The 14,613-nt window shown below is 36.7% G+C and overlaps 4 protein-coding genes across 4 annotated transcripts; 1 reads left to right on the forward strand and 3 right to left on the reverse strand.

Moving 5' to 3' along the window:
- The first annotated feature begins 4,390 nt into the window (after nucleotides 1–4,390).
- On the forward strand, nucleotides 4,391–7,643 carry LOC115236765 (serine/arginine-rich splicing factor 11-like). The gene is made up of 4 exons (XM_029809436.1): nucleotides 4,391–4,596; nucleotides 5,237–5,448; nucleotides 6,167–6,442; nucleotides 6,907–7,643. Exons 1-4 carry the CDS (start codon nucleotides 4,406–4,408, stop codon nucleotides 7,092–7,094), a joined length of 867 nt encoding a protein of 288 aa, XP_029665296.1. The 5' UTR covers nucleotides 4,391–4,405; the 3' UTR covers nucleotides 7,095–7,643.
- A 454-nt stretch (nucleotides 7,644–8,097) lies between these two features.
- Nucleotides 8,098–10,018, reverse strand: LOC115236766 (transmembrane protein 234 homolog). Its single transcript, XM_029809437.1, has 4 exons — nucleotides 9,509–10,018; nucleotides 9,243–9,394; nucleotides 8,996–9,155; nucleotides 8,098–8,911 (listed from the first exon to the last, which is right to left on the reverse strand). Exons 1-4 carry the CDS (start codon nucleotides 9,522–9,524, stop codon nucleotides 8,829–8,831), a joined length of 411 nt encoding a protein of 136 aa, XP_029665297.1. The 5' UTR covers nucleotides 9,525–10,018; the 3' UTR covers nucleotides 8,098–8,828.
- Nucleotides 10,019–11,384: 1,366 nt separating this feature from the next.
- LOC115236659 lies at nucleotides 11,385–13,223 on the reverse strand. Its single transcript, XM_029809247.1, has 2 exons — nucleotides 12,532–13,223; nucleotides 11,385–11,765 (listed from the first exon to the last, which is right to left on the reverse strand). Exons 1-2 carry the CDS (start codon nucleotides 12,967–12,969, stop codon nucleotides 11,529–11,531), a joined length of 675 nt encoding a protein of 224 aa, XP_029665107.1. The 5' UTR covers nucleotides 12,970–13,223; the 3' UTR covers nucleotides 11,385–11,528.
- Nucleotides 13,224–13,328: 105 nt separating this feature from the next.
- LOC115236660 (intraflagellar transport protein 20 homolog) lies at nucleotides 13,329–14,536 on the reverse strand. Its single transcript, XM_029809248.1, has 3 exons — nucleotides 14,280–14,536; nucleotides 13,585–13,739; nucleotides 13,329–13,504 (listed from the first exon to the last, which is right to left on the reverse strand). Exons 1-3 carry the CDS (start codon nucleotides 14,401–14,403, stop codon nucleotides 13,391–13,393), a joined length of 393 nt encoding a protein of 130 aa, XP_029665108.1. The 5' UTR covers nucleotides 14,404–14,536; the 3' UTR covers nucleotides 13,329–13,390.
- Nucleotides 14,537–14,613: the final 77 nt, after the last annotated feature.

A 14,613-nucleotide genomic window follows, 5' to 3' on the forward strand; every position in this document is an offset into this window, starting at 1 on the left:
GAGCGGGACGGGAAGGGGAAGGAGGGGGGGGGGGTGAGATGCCAGTTAAGGTCGTAAATCGCATCCCTCGGAATTTATGCGTAATCTACCGGTGACCTACGGCGGGCGGTTTAATGTTGCAGAGTTATGCGTTGGGAGAGGGGAGGGGGGGGGGAGATGCACGCACTCACACAAGCACGCATCATCGTCCGCGCTTGGGTACGTAAGCGACCTAGCCCAATCTTGACGGCCCACGCCGAGTCACAAAAGAGAGAGGAGCAAAGGAGCAAGGAGTAGCCTTACGCATAACGCATTCCCCGGACGAAGGAGGCGAGGAGGGAGAGAGAAACTGAGGAAGAAGAAGATAAAAGAGAAGAAAAGGGCGAGGAGGAAGGCCACGGACGGTGTAAGAGTTAGCAGGGCGGTGCGTGGGTCACAATACCCTTAGGGCCTCCTCCTCATCCTCCTCTTCTTCCTTCCCCCTTCCCTGCTCTATGCCGGGGACCCCGGCTTTTTCTTCGTTCTCAGCATCACTCGACCTCTTCTTCGTCCTCGTCGTCATCGTGGTCCTCGTCGTTGTCGTCGTCGTCGTCGACTCGTTATGGAAAGCACACACGCGGGATATTGTTGCTCGTATATATGGAGAATACCAGGGAAGCGCGCCGTGCTTGTACTATGCAGATGATTCCGCGATATGGGCTATTCATTGTGAGTCATTTAAGAGCTTATTTCGCGGTGGGTACGCGGTGCACGTATGTATACGCGTTATATGTTATTATATTGCGTATTGAAAGGTCCGGCGAGCACGCACGGTAAGTCGATAGAGAGAAAGAGGCATAAGAATCGATGCACTGTACGGAATCAGCGTCCTTTTCATACACTCTAGTCTAGTACCTCGTCAGAAAATTCACGATAACTACGATTTGCCATTCGAACGATGTCAGAGATTGTGCGAGAGAATATGGCTATACAATACTATTATACAATAGTTATATGCAATAGAGATCTTCAGAATTTTCTTTCAAACAACACAATAAGATTCAGCTTCTTCCGAAACATATGTTTATCTTTATATCTTTCACGTGTGTCGATTAAACCCTCATCTGCGTTCCTGACAGATGTGACAATTAATTAAAAATATAGGGAGGTTCTTGTAAAAATTTCGTGATATTTATAAGTACATCAAATGATCCATGACGTATCATGACATCGCAAGATCCTTTCGTTTATCCGAATAAAAAAAAATTCAGATAAAAATATATTTCTCGATAAGGATTAATGGATATGAACTCTAAGATATGACAGATTATTGCGTATTATAAACGCTCGTTATAGGCTTACCCACATACATTGAATATCATACCTCGATATCTTCGCGGTATTCTGATTTCATTGAAGTAACGCGTAATCGCGCGTCGATTGCGTCAATGGATCCATGAGAGAGATAATATTCCGATATGCGGCGATATACTTCCTGTTTGCAGTTTCCCGAGCGCGTTACGTGTTCGGGCGACGGCTTCGGCGACCTTCGACGACGGCGATTACGATCGTCGGCGCGGTCTTTGGCGAGGATACCGATGAATAAACAGGGAGAGTCGTGATAAGCGCCCGAAGCCGTAGCACGCCAGCGCGCATTATGCATACGCGAGAGCGAGAGTAAATGACGGAGGTGGCAGCGCTGATGATGGTGATGATGCAAAACGCGATGATAATAATAACGACGACGTGGACGTCGTCGGGGAATGAAACGGACACGCGTCTGCCTGCCTGCCTGTGCACATCCTCCGCTTCGAGGGGGCGAGTTTTTTTACACCGAGGCTGGGGCCCGCGAGGCTCCTACCCGCGTAAAAATTTACCAAGATTCTCCCAGATATCGCATAAATTCTGATTAGATTGCCCAAATTTATCCCAAATACACTATTGGAAAATGTGTTTTCTTAAAGTTAAAAAATATGCCGGTTACAATTTTCGTTTTAAATATTTAACATATTTATGTGTTTATTTAATATATTGCTGTTGTATTAATCGAATTCAAATGTTAAATTATTAAAAAAGCTGAGAAAATGTAAAAATAACACAATGTGCACGTATTTTTAATTTTACACAATAGATATGTTCCGTATTATTAGTGACAAGATTTATCTATTAAAATTTGTAGGAAAAAATATTAATTTTATTCTACAATAGAGGAATGAGAGTGACTACAGACCGTCAATAACATTTTTTCCAAGTTAATTTTATCAACATATTAAAAATAATATTAAAAATATGTTGATTTTACAGAAAATTTATTTCAAATTCCGATGCTGTTTGCATTTATTTTTTGTGTTGAAATATTAACATGATATTAGTGTCACCATTTAACATATCCATATTACGTTAAATTAAATTAATACAAAAATTTATGTGTATTGTTTGGGACATGCGATATATGTTAAATTTAAGCCAAATTTTCCAACAGTGTAATTACAAATCTCATATTTATCCCAAATATGGGTTTTCGATTTAGGATCTTAATTGTTATGTCATATTTAATTTGATACATAATTATAATTTCAATTTTTCTCTTCACCTTTCATATCAAAATTAAGCAAAATACTTAAAAGTCGAGTAGCAGAATGGAAAACTGTGACGAAAGATCGGGAGCGATTGGCAAAAGAGCGNNNNAGCGGTTAATATAAATAACGAGAGCGTTCAGGGAGCGAATCGCATCTTATTTTTATCAAACGAATTTAACTAGTTGTGTTGGAGTCTGCGGAAAATCGCGAGATCAATCTAGTCAGGCTGCGCGATCGGGTTATCTCGATAATATGAATCTTATTTAACGTTTCCTCCTTACTATATATCGTATCAACTCGAAAGTTTTAATATCGAACGCGTGCCGCGAATGAAACTCGTATTTTTCACGAGTTATTGTCCCATCGAAGTCGATACAATATTGTACATCCAATCGTACGGAAAGACACTCGAGAACGATACATGATGGTCGCGTGTATGCCATTTAAGATGACGCCAATTAGGAGCCTAATAAAAAAAAAAAAACGCCGACGATCGGAAACGCGGCAAATCCTCCTCCGCGAGCCTAGGATCTTTTTCGTGGGTATGATCCGATAACGAGGGGGCTCTGTCTCTCTCTCCTCCGGGATCGTGCCCGTGGTTATCTCGCGCGCACCCAGGCCGGTACGCATTCATCAGTCAGAGAGCGCGGGTCGCTGCGCGGAGGAGCCATTAGGGCAGCGCAACCTCCAATTACCGGTTTGATTAAATGCTTAACTAACTCCGCGCTCTGTGGTTTAATTTAATCGCGAGATTAAGTGCCGATCAGAGGAGGTTGCTTGCCTAGCCCTATAAGCCCGACCATCGTCCGCGCGCCCGCCCGCGCGGGAATAATCTCTGTCAGGTCCCGATTCTCTCCTGCGATCTCTCAGCCTGAGCAGAGGAGATGAGAGGAGAGGAGAGGAGAGGAGAAAAGATGCTCGCTCGCAACTGTAAAGCCGCGCTGGAATACTCGCGCTCGTTCGAGATGATTGCGTGCGTATGAATCTCTCGCCGTGGACGATGATCTATCGGATGAGTCGGCCCGGGGAGAATCATGACTCATGGAAGGCGCCGTGCGATGCAACCCACGGGGGGGAGGCCGCGATTTTTGCGAACCGCGGGAAGAATACGGCTTTGTACGCGCTCTCGCGCGATTTTCTGCCGGTCGATCGGGAGACGCGGAGAAGGGGTTCGGAGTCCGAAAAATTCGCGATCGTCAATGAAGAGACCCAGTTATCTGCGTCTGACTCGTCTCGAACAATTGACAAAGAGGAGAGTCGGACTTACGTTATTATCTCGCGTCGTATTCTATTTTCTCCGAAGCCACGTTAGTAACTCGAAGAGTCCTTAATCCTTATTCTTAATCTCATTATCCTATAGAAGGGATAATAAGATTATTTCACAGTAGGCATAATAAATTTTCTTATGTCCATTGAAACTCGATTCAGATAATATTTTGTTCAATTTTATTACAAAAAGATTGTAAAAAATATTTGTGGTGAAATACTTGAAAATAACATAGTTTAAAAATACGAAGATCTTTTTTTATTCCCAACTTTTAAATTTTATCTAAAAAAAAAAAAGATTTTGAGAATTGATTTTTTCTAAAAAATTAGTTAAACTATAGTCAAAGTTAGTCGAGATTGGCAAAACCGCCCTTAAAAGTCGGGAAACTGAAGCCAAGTATGTGCTTAGCGCTATGAAAATTATATATTACCGCGGAATAATATATCATTACAGCGATACGTTTCAATCTATCGCGCTCTCGCAAAAGTCCGTCTTCCGTTCGCGAAATTACAACGTTCGATAAATCGATATTTGGAATAAGCGGGCGTAATTGTTATACGGCAAAAATAATCTGCGCGCGCGGCTATATTTGGTCGAGATCATGAATAATGAAGCGTCGATAACTTTGCAGCCGGTGGATAAAAAGCCGAGAATACCCGAGAGCGAGATCTTGACGACCGGCACCGAGGATGAGGAAGCTTCCTCCGCGCCTGAACGAGTTTCCGTGCAAAAGAATCTTCGCTTCTTCGGCGATACGGATCAGGAGTCCGTCTCGTCCAACAGAGACCGCAGGTAAATGCTATAATACGAACCGCATATACGGCTTTATATGCGCCCGATGAAATATTTTGCGCGAGAGTGATTTCAATGTTTGCTCTCCAAGTGATTAACTTTATTACTATTATTATATTTGTTATTATATGTAATTGATATCATTAGCGTTATCATTATAAACAAACATATCCAATTGTCTATTTTGCTATTTATTTTTTTATTATTTTATTCATTCGATTATTATTAATTTTTAGTCTCCGATTATGTAAAATTTGTGTGAGATAATTTTTAATTTGTTTAAAGTTATAGTTTTTTTGCAAAATATTTCTTACGAAAAAAAATATAATGTACACATACACATGTTAATTGAAAATATAATTTCTACACTACAAGAATACTTACTTATTTCAGAAATAAATGAATTAACGACCACGCCTATTCAAGGCGTAATGTCATAAATTCGAATCGTCATAATTTGAGTATTATATCAGTTTCTGATTATGTAAAATTTGTGAGAAATAATTTTTAATTTATTTGAAATTAACAAGAGAGAATTCTTTTGTAAAATATTTCTTACAAAGAAGAAAATATAATGTACACATACACATGCTAATTGAAAACATAATTTCTACACTACAAGAATAATTACATATTTCAGAAATAAACGAATTAACGATCACGCCTGCTCAAGGCGTGACATCACAAATTCGAACCGCCATAATTTGGGTATCATATCAGCCCCGAAGAAACCTCCAAGACTCGCTGAAAGCGCGTTGTCTTCGGGCGAGAGCACAACCGGCGATAGCAGCCAGCAAAGTCAAAACTCTCAGAGATCGCAAAGATCTGTCGTGTATCTCCATGCTGCTACAGGTACAATCTATTTATTTATATTCTTCATCTAACATTTTATTTAGTATTTTAGTAATTGTTCCATTATAATATTTTGTTACAATAATGCAATATTATTCTTTCCGTATATTCACACATACAATTCTTTTCTTTCAAAACTTCAAAAGGTATTCGGAAACCAAGAATTTTAATTTGTGATCACATGTCAAAACTGTGAAGAATATTATTAATATTCATATTATAAGCGATTAAACAAAAAAATTTTTTTGCGGATCAAGCTTCAAGGAATGAATTAAATAAATTGATATGTTTGAATTTATATAAATTGATATTTGAAATAAATAATAATTTATTACAAAAATATATTGTCTAATTAAATTTACATTAAAGAAATGTCGGCTCTATTGTAAATTAATCTAAGAATACGTGTTTAAATCTTTTTTTTTTTTTTAATCTCTTATCTTGTATATATGTTGTCATAACGTATTATCGTTATATAAAAGATATGGTTTATGAAGCCGAAAATTATTCATTGAGCGTTCGAAATTGTGTAATACCCGTTGCACTTGCGTCATAGAAAACATGAAAAATTGTCTCTTTCTTTCTCTCTCCGGTTGGCTGTTCAAAGTTATTTAACTAACGAGTTGAATAACATTCGACAGTGAAAGTACGGAAAATGTCGTCAAGCGTAACCGCACTCTGTAATTGCGATTAAATTCCCGATATATCTGCATTCCAGTCGGCGAAATACCGGGCCCGAACGAGCGACGTCGGGCGGCGAGTCGCGAGGAGTTAAATCGACCGTTGCAATCGCACACGAGAACGGTGTCGAGAAGCGTGAGCGTCCTTGCACCGTGGAAACCACGACATTATAGGGAACCGTTCGAGATCAACTACGATCAGCAACAGCACGCGAAACCGATCGCGACCATGAGACGGAGGCAACGGAGTCGCGAGACCCTCAGTCGTCGAGGAAAGGAAGCTCGGCGAAGCAAGGACAATCTTTCCAAGACGAGTAAATATGGTCCTATTTTTGAACGAAATGAATAAATGTTTCTACCGTTAAATAAAATGTGGAAATAAATCCCGTATGCTTAAGGAAAATAAATATCTATTCTTGATAGACAATCTCCAGTATGGCAATATATTTCTTTTTTTTTATATTTAATTTTTATTAATAAAGATTTGCAAAGAAATGAGTAGGACATTTTAGCAAATGAATAACAAGACTGTCTTAATAGAAGCGAAAGAAATCAATATTTTTTAATAATAAATTCAATTAATTAGATTCAAATGATTAAATTAAAAAAAAAATAAAAGAAACTTAATTTAATTTTTTTAAGAAAAATAATCATCCAATTTTTTTATTTGAAGTTTTTAATCATTAATGCTAAATTGAGGCAACTATCAGAACTAACGCTTACTTTGCAAGCTCTATTATATTATAAATAAGGTTACAAATCGTAATCCTATTTGCAGGTACGATCAACCGCAGTACAGTGAAATCGAAGGACAAGCAGAAAGTGGATAGAACCGTCTCCACGGAATCGTTGGCCACAAAATCGCGGAGCTCCAAGCCGGAATTGAGCAGGTCCACGTCCGTGCCACGCGATCCGAACAAGAGCGCGGGATGGTTCAAGCTGAAAAGCAAAAAATCACGCGCCTAAATTGGACGGCCATTGATCAATGCTAGTCTCTCGAGTAAACGTAATTCTCGTAATCTCGTAGGCGATTAATAAGCGTCGATATATCCGGCGCGCGCTGATTAATAACGACGCGACTTATCGATATAATATATACCGCTCTTATATATAATTTTTAACTTACACGAGCATCGATCGCGATCTCGCGGGTTTCTAATTCTTTAACCGAGTAGCGCATAATTTTGCGGCAACGACATGCAAATTAATTACTGTTAGCATGTTAATCGATTTCGCGAATTTATAGAATTTCTGTGTCATCCGAGACACAAACTCTTACACATAACGAAATAAATACACTTATCCAAATACAAATAGATACACGTGAGGAAGCTTCGAACCTAAGTTGCTCGTCAAATTAATATTGTTATACTTTGCGCATTAAATAAATATAACGCTTCTTGTAACAAAGAAGATTGCAAAAGGAATATGATCGAATATGTAAGTTTTTGAATAAGTTTAAATACGAATTGTGTATTCTAAAATGAGAATTTTCTCAATATATTAAATGCTACATTATTTTAATAGCCTTCTCTCTGCCAAATTTAACGTATTAAATTTGTTACACAAGATGAGAATGCATTTTTAAGACACATTCACATATTGTGAATTAACATTTCATTGCGTATTAACTTTCGAGTCTTCTTCTAGACTCAAGAAAAAGTACTTCTCCCATTTCATATTTTCATATAATTATGTGTTGCGCATATCATGAGAAATTAACGCGTCATTTCATTCTACCGTGAATCAGAGTGCCATCATCATTTTTTTACATTTCTATAATATATATAATTACTAGATAAAATTCAAGAGAAAATATTTTTCATATTTTATCGCGACAATCGAGAAAATATAAAATACGGACAGTTATATGTACGACAATAATCATCTTTCTGTGCATAGATCAATCTTGTCTCTGCATGCTTATTGTATATAAATCTTTATGTTAATAATCGTAATTTTTAACCAATTTTTACTAGAACCTATTGCGTTTCTACATAAACTCTTGTCGCTATACATACGTGGATCACAGATTACAGTTATATACTGTAATACAGTTATACTGTTTGCAAATTTTTCATATTTGAGAGATACTTTTGCCATTTCCAATAACAATATGTAAAGGAGTAAAACACGCAACGCTAAACGTTATTTGTTGTACTGTGATACGCTTTTGCGTGTGGACAAAAAGATAAATTAACTATATATGGCGACATAAATAGTCATCTTGCACCATAGCGATTACTTCATTCCTATCTGGTGCTACTTACATGTGTATGTGTACATACGGATCATTAAACGATTTGCATGTAAATATCATGAATATATATATTAACAATATTGTACGTAATTACCAATAAAATCTATTATGTATTAATATAGACGTTATTCTTTTTGTAAGCATAAAATGCGTTAAACACATAGAAATCCGCAAAAACTAAGAACGTGTTATATTTTGTAACATGATTAATACATAAAATAAACTAGCATATAATATCACATTAATAATAAAATATATTCAAATATATATTCCATGATATTCGTGAAATTAAGCATGATATTGCTTTATTTCGTTTGTTGGAATGGATCATATCTGTTAATCATATTGTGGTACTCACAGGATGTTGATTAATTGACAGGATATGGATGGACAGGAACAGAAAGGATAACGATGCATGATTGTTGTCTGAAATGTGCAAGTCACAATTCCACAGTTTTATTCAATTTATCCCAACAGCACAATGTTGTTCCGCATAGGATAAGTATCATCCCCAAATAGGTATCTGAAAAGTAAAGCAAATCATAAAGTAAATAATTCATTACATTTCCTTTTACAAAAACATTAAAATAATTTCATGTATACTCACTTTTGTGCACTTTTTCCTCGCCCAGGAACCAGCCTGTGATTGCGGTGAACACAAAGGTAAGGGAATTTGAAACTGGCACAGCCAAAGATATATCGGTGCTTTGCAGAGTAAGAAAATACAGCACCGAGCCGCACTGGTTAAGAATGAACGGCAGGATATACTGTGTAAAACAATAAAATCACAATTATAAACATTTACCTTATAATATAAAATTTGGTAAAATATTAGAAACAGAAATGTGACAAACCTTTAAATTGGTAACAAGGAACCCGATCTCCTTGATAAATTGCACATGAAACGAGGTAGCCTTGACATTCTCCAAACCTTGCGCACCTTTCTTTATAAATGGATTAGTTACTCCCCAAAGAACCGCCACGATACATAAATATAAGATAGAATCTGTAATATAAACAAGACACCCGTTAATATCTTTCCATTTCTATTGTTTTACTTTGCTTGTAGTAATTCGTAAAAAAAAAAAAGTTAAAAAGTTTATTAAAAATACAGTCTCACCTATAGTAACTACCATTCTCGTCGCTTATATAACATATAAAATATCACGAGCGTAATGTAAATATTGCAAGAATTCGTTTAATAACTCACGGCACGAATTCTATTAAAACGCATCACTATAAATCGCGGCCGTTAAAGACAGGTTAGAAAACACGAGCTGTTTTAAGACTCTATTGGATCAAGGTCGAATTAGCAATAATAATATTGCGATTGAATAAGTATAAACTTTAAACGATCGACGCGAAAAATCGATTCCCGCAAAAGCTAATCGTCATTGTCGACACCAAAAAATCACGATATTTGGACAATAACATTGTACACGATGTTTAATGCATTTCGTAAAATGTCCGACGTTTTGCGAAATAATTTATCGCACGTGAGATTCTTTAACACAATAATAATCGCGATAAATGCCATATAAATACGGAGCGGTAAAAATACGCGTTGCAAAACTGATTCGAGATCCATCGAAGACTCGAAAAACAATATTACCAACCTCGAAGTATTAAAATGGTCGAAGAGAGCGGCGGAATAAAAAATATACAAATAATACTCGAAATATTTTAATAATGTTAGAAGTGATTGAACTATACATATATCCAGCGAATTTTACTATAACAAAAGATATGACCGTCAAAAGTTAATGGCAAAACAATGACTGTGCATACATATCTACGATGATGTACACGTTGTATTTTAAATGCGCTTCGACGGGAAAGTAAAGTAAAATATGTCAAAACGATTTCAAACGTGTAGAAACAATGAATCGGCTGATACCAAACTTGCAGTGATAACGTTGTTTCGTGATAAACTCGTACGATGAATGTCGGACGCTCGACGAGAAACGTTTGCGATAACTTTTCGCGCGCAAAATTTTTTTATGACGTCACCACACGGTTCGAGATCTAGCGAAGAGCAATATTGCCAATCTCGAAATATTAAAGTGGTCGAAGAGAGCGGCAAAATAAATATGCAAATAACACTTGAAATATTTTAGTAAATGTTAGGAATGATACAACTCTACACATATATTATATATGCAGCGAATTTTAACGAAAAATGTGACCGCCAAAAGTTAATGGCAAAACAATGACTGGTATACATACACACCTGGCTATGATGATGTACCAATTGTATTTTAGATGCGCTTCGACAGGAAAGTAATGTGAAATATGTCAAGACAATTTCAAACATGTAGAAACTATGAATCGACTGATACCAAAATTGCAGTGATAATGATATTCTGTGATATTAAACTCGTACAATGAACGTCGGACGATCGACGAGAAACGTTTGCGATAACTTTTCGTGCGCGGAATTTTTTTGTGACGTCACCGCGAGTCGAGATCTAGGGAAGAACCATGGGTATGTTCAGAAAACACAACCGTTGAGCATCGTCTTGTCAATACTCGACGTTGATTTGTTGGTTCTAGAAGTAAGAACCAATCACGTTCGATTGCTACCCAACGGTTGTGCAATGGTTGTATCTCCTGAACGCACCTAGCATCTAATATTGCCAATCTCAAAGTTAAGTATTAAGATAGTATCTCCACGAAAAAGTTTCTTTAAGAATTTATTAAAACTTGGTGTACATATTATTAGATATGTTATCCAAACATCTGTACAATTATACATATATATACATACCCAGATAGCGAAATGTTAGCAGTATGCCAGCAATATGCCAACAAATTCAATCATGACTTCGCAGCAGATTTCGCTCTGCTGCGTTCTCATTAAGCTTGATTTCTGATAGCACGGCTTGCCGATATAATATAATAGAGAAAATAGAGCAAAAATCGAGTATTATTTGCTATTACGTCGTGACAGCAGATATTTTTCTGAATACACAAACATCCATCTAGACATTTTAGTCTTGACATAAAAATCTCGAAAAAATTTTTTTTTCATGAGAACAAAGCTTCCTCTATGAAGAAGTAAAAACGTTACATTGTCTAACACAGAGAATTCTTAAACAAATATATATTTTTTTTTAATAATTTTTCTCTTTGTTTTAAAATTATACGACTGCTGGTGTTTGGTTCTTATCTAAAAATATTTGAATCTTTTCTATGACGTTTTTGTTCGCGGTGACACGAGATTTATTGTCTTCTTGTGTAGCCGACAACAATTGATCTAGACTCTCTCTTCCACTTTCTTTATAAGTATCTTGTAATATTCCAAAATTGATCCCCGCCTTTGCTATTTTCTTTATCATCCCCTCGGAGATAACACCCCAGCAAACACAGATACATAACTGTAACATTGCCATAATAAAACGGAATGTAACAAGTAATATAACGTATTTGTTACATGTAACATTCACGTTAGTTGTAATTTCCCACTCATACATATGCAGCGAATTTTAATGAAGAATATGGCCGCCAAAAGTTAATGGGAAAACGAAGACAATACATACCTGGCTACGATGATGTACACGTATTAGATATGCTTCGGCGGGAAAGTAAAGAGAAATATGTGAAGACGATTTCGAACCTGTAAAAACTGTGAATCGGCTGAGAGTTTGTTACCGCCCACGGACAGGAACGGACGTGTTTAGACACGTTATGGGTGTGTCCTTTGTTTGGACCTTATTTTTGAGTTTTCTCCTCTTCTAAAAAGGAATTTCTTTTTGTTACTTTGTTACTTATTTGTTACTCTCAACCAGTTGTTGGCCGGAATGTACTGATCCCACCTAGATCGAATGTGGTCATAAAAAAGGAAAGAAGAAGAGGAAGTGAATCGGCTGATTTCAAAATTGTGATGAAAACGATGTTTCTTGATATTAAACTCGTACGATGAATATCGGACGCTTAAAGAAATGTCTGCGATAACATTTCGCGTGCGAAATCTTTTTGCGATGTCATCGCGAGTCGAGATCTAGCGAAGACAAATATTGCCAATTTCGAAGAATTAAAATGGTCAAAGAGAACGGCAAAATAAATATGCAAATAACACTCAAAATAATTTTAATGAAGAATGTGGCCGCCAAAAGTTAATGAGAAAACGAAGACTATACATACCTGGCTACGATGATATACACGTATTATATAGATATGCTTCGGCGAGAAAGTAAAAAGAAATATGTGAAGACGATTTCGATGAACTTGTAGAAACTGTGAATCGGCTGATACCAAAATTGCAGTGATAACGATGTTTCTGGAACTCGTACGGTGAATGTCGGACGCTTGACAAGAAATGTCTGCGAAGTGAGAAGTCTGCGATAACGTTTCGCGCGCGAAATTCTTTGTGACGTCACCGCTGATATCTAAGAACATACTATTGGCCGCGTCAACAGAACAACTGTTGAGTTGTCGTCTTATCAATACTTTACGTTGATTTGTTGATTCTAAAAGTAAGAACCAATCACATTTGATTGCTACTAATAATAAGCGGTTTGTTCTGCTAAACACGCCCATTGCACACTGCCCGTTGTCCAATGAGATGATTGGCAGGTACATTTATCACTATCTACTTTTCACAAACGTAGCAATTGGATATCGGATCTAATAGTGTTTTCGAATATAGCAGATTTAATCGCTTTGAGAGCGATTAATGACGTCATTGCATTGTCTCTGCCAATAAAAGACTTGAATTCATAGTAAAATATAGTGATTAATTGAACCGGGTTGAATTAAACCGTTCATTCGAAAACGCTATAAAAATCTATCTACCAACTAATTAACACAAACTTTTTGTCGTGAAAGACACATATATATATAATGCCGGCTTTAGAATTCTAAAGACTAAATCCTATAAATATGTCGATACTTTCTAAATTCTAAAATCATTACGTTATTAGCAAAAGCAAAAATTGTTCAATAAAAAAAATGTAAATTTATTAAAAATGAATTAAAAGTTTAATACATTAATGCAACGATATTAATTCACTGACAAATGTTCGATGGTTTCTAGTTGTTCCATTTCTATCTTTTTTAAAGAATCGTATTGTACTCGTAGTCGTTCCAATTCCATGGATTTTTCCAAAATTAAAGCCTGTAATAAAAAAAAATAAATTAAGATCGATCGAAAACGAATATGTATTATTATCAAAATCCTTCTAATTATTTCCAAACCTGCATCTGCTGTTTCTGGGCTTCTCTGTGTTTCGCAATGGAACGCAAGACATTTCGTGCACCGATTGTTTTCATTTTCTCTTTCTCTACTTCCTTCCCCAAATCGTCTAATATTTTGATGAAGTCATCGGAATTTTTCTCAAATTCGGTAATCTCTGCAAGATGAAAATTTTCGATCATCATGACGATATCGATAAATATTTTTGAAGCAAAATTTATGACAAGGTTGCAATAATCGACGATAAAATAGGATATACGTTTTTGTGCGTAGTTTTAAAAATTGCTCAATCCTAGTATCAGAGTTAACTCATTTATTTCATATGTCACATAACGTTACAATATATTGGTTTATATTTAATTTTTCGCATGTATAAAAAAAATTTCAAATTGTATATATTTCGCGCCACGATGACCAATGGGATCCCATTTAGTCATAAACGATTAAGCGTTCCAATCGACGAGATAAGATCGGTATTCGTTAACACAATCACAAACGACATTAATTGCTACCCGAGTGTGCGAATGTGCGTTTTTCTCACGCAGATATTCATCAAATAAATAGCGAATGCAGACACACAGTGACAGTGGACAGTGGAAAGATCCGCACTGTCAGTAGAGATCAGGTGAGAGTGACAAGAGAGCTAGAGTGACTTGGTTGACATCACTTATCGACACCGCGTGACAACGTGACTTACTGGATACGAAATTTTGAGACTCCTCCTTTAGTTTGTTGGATTGATTGGCCGCTTCTGGCTCTAAAATGAGTATCTTGCTAAAATCATCGATGTAAATACCGTACTTGGTCAATGGATCCGCCATTTTCTCGCGTCTAGGACAGTCTAGGATAATAAAATCACGCGAGGTTATTCATTCCGAGATGGACAGACGATTCTGATTGGTTCAGATCCACCGCCATTATTTCGAGCATTCGACGAGAAGTATCTACATATTTATATACCTCGCGACATTCTTGACAGTTTTATATACCATGATCAAGAGCTGCTGTCGCATTCGCCGTTATAGTTCTGG

This window comes from Formica exsecta, unplaced genomic scaffold, assembly GCF_003651465.1.
Source record: "Formica exsecta isolate Colony F162 unplaced genomic scaffold, ASM365146v1 scaffold26, whole genome shotgun sequence".
Lineage (NCBI taxonomy): Eukaryota > Metazoa > Arthropoda > Insecta > Hymenoptera > Formicidae > Formica > Formica exsecta.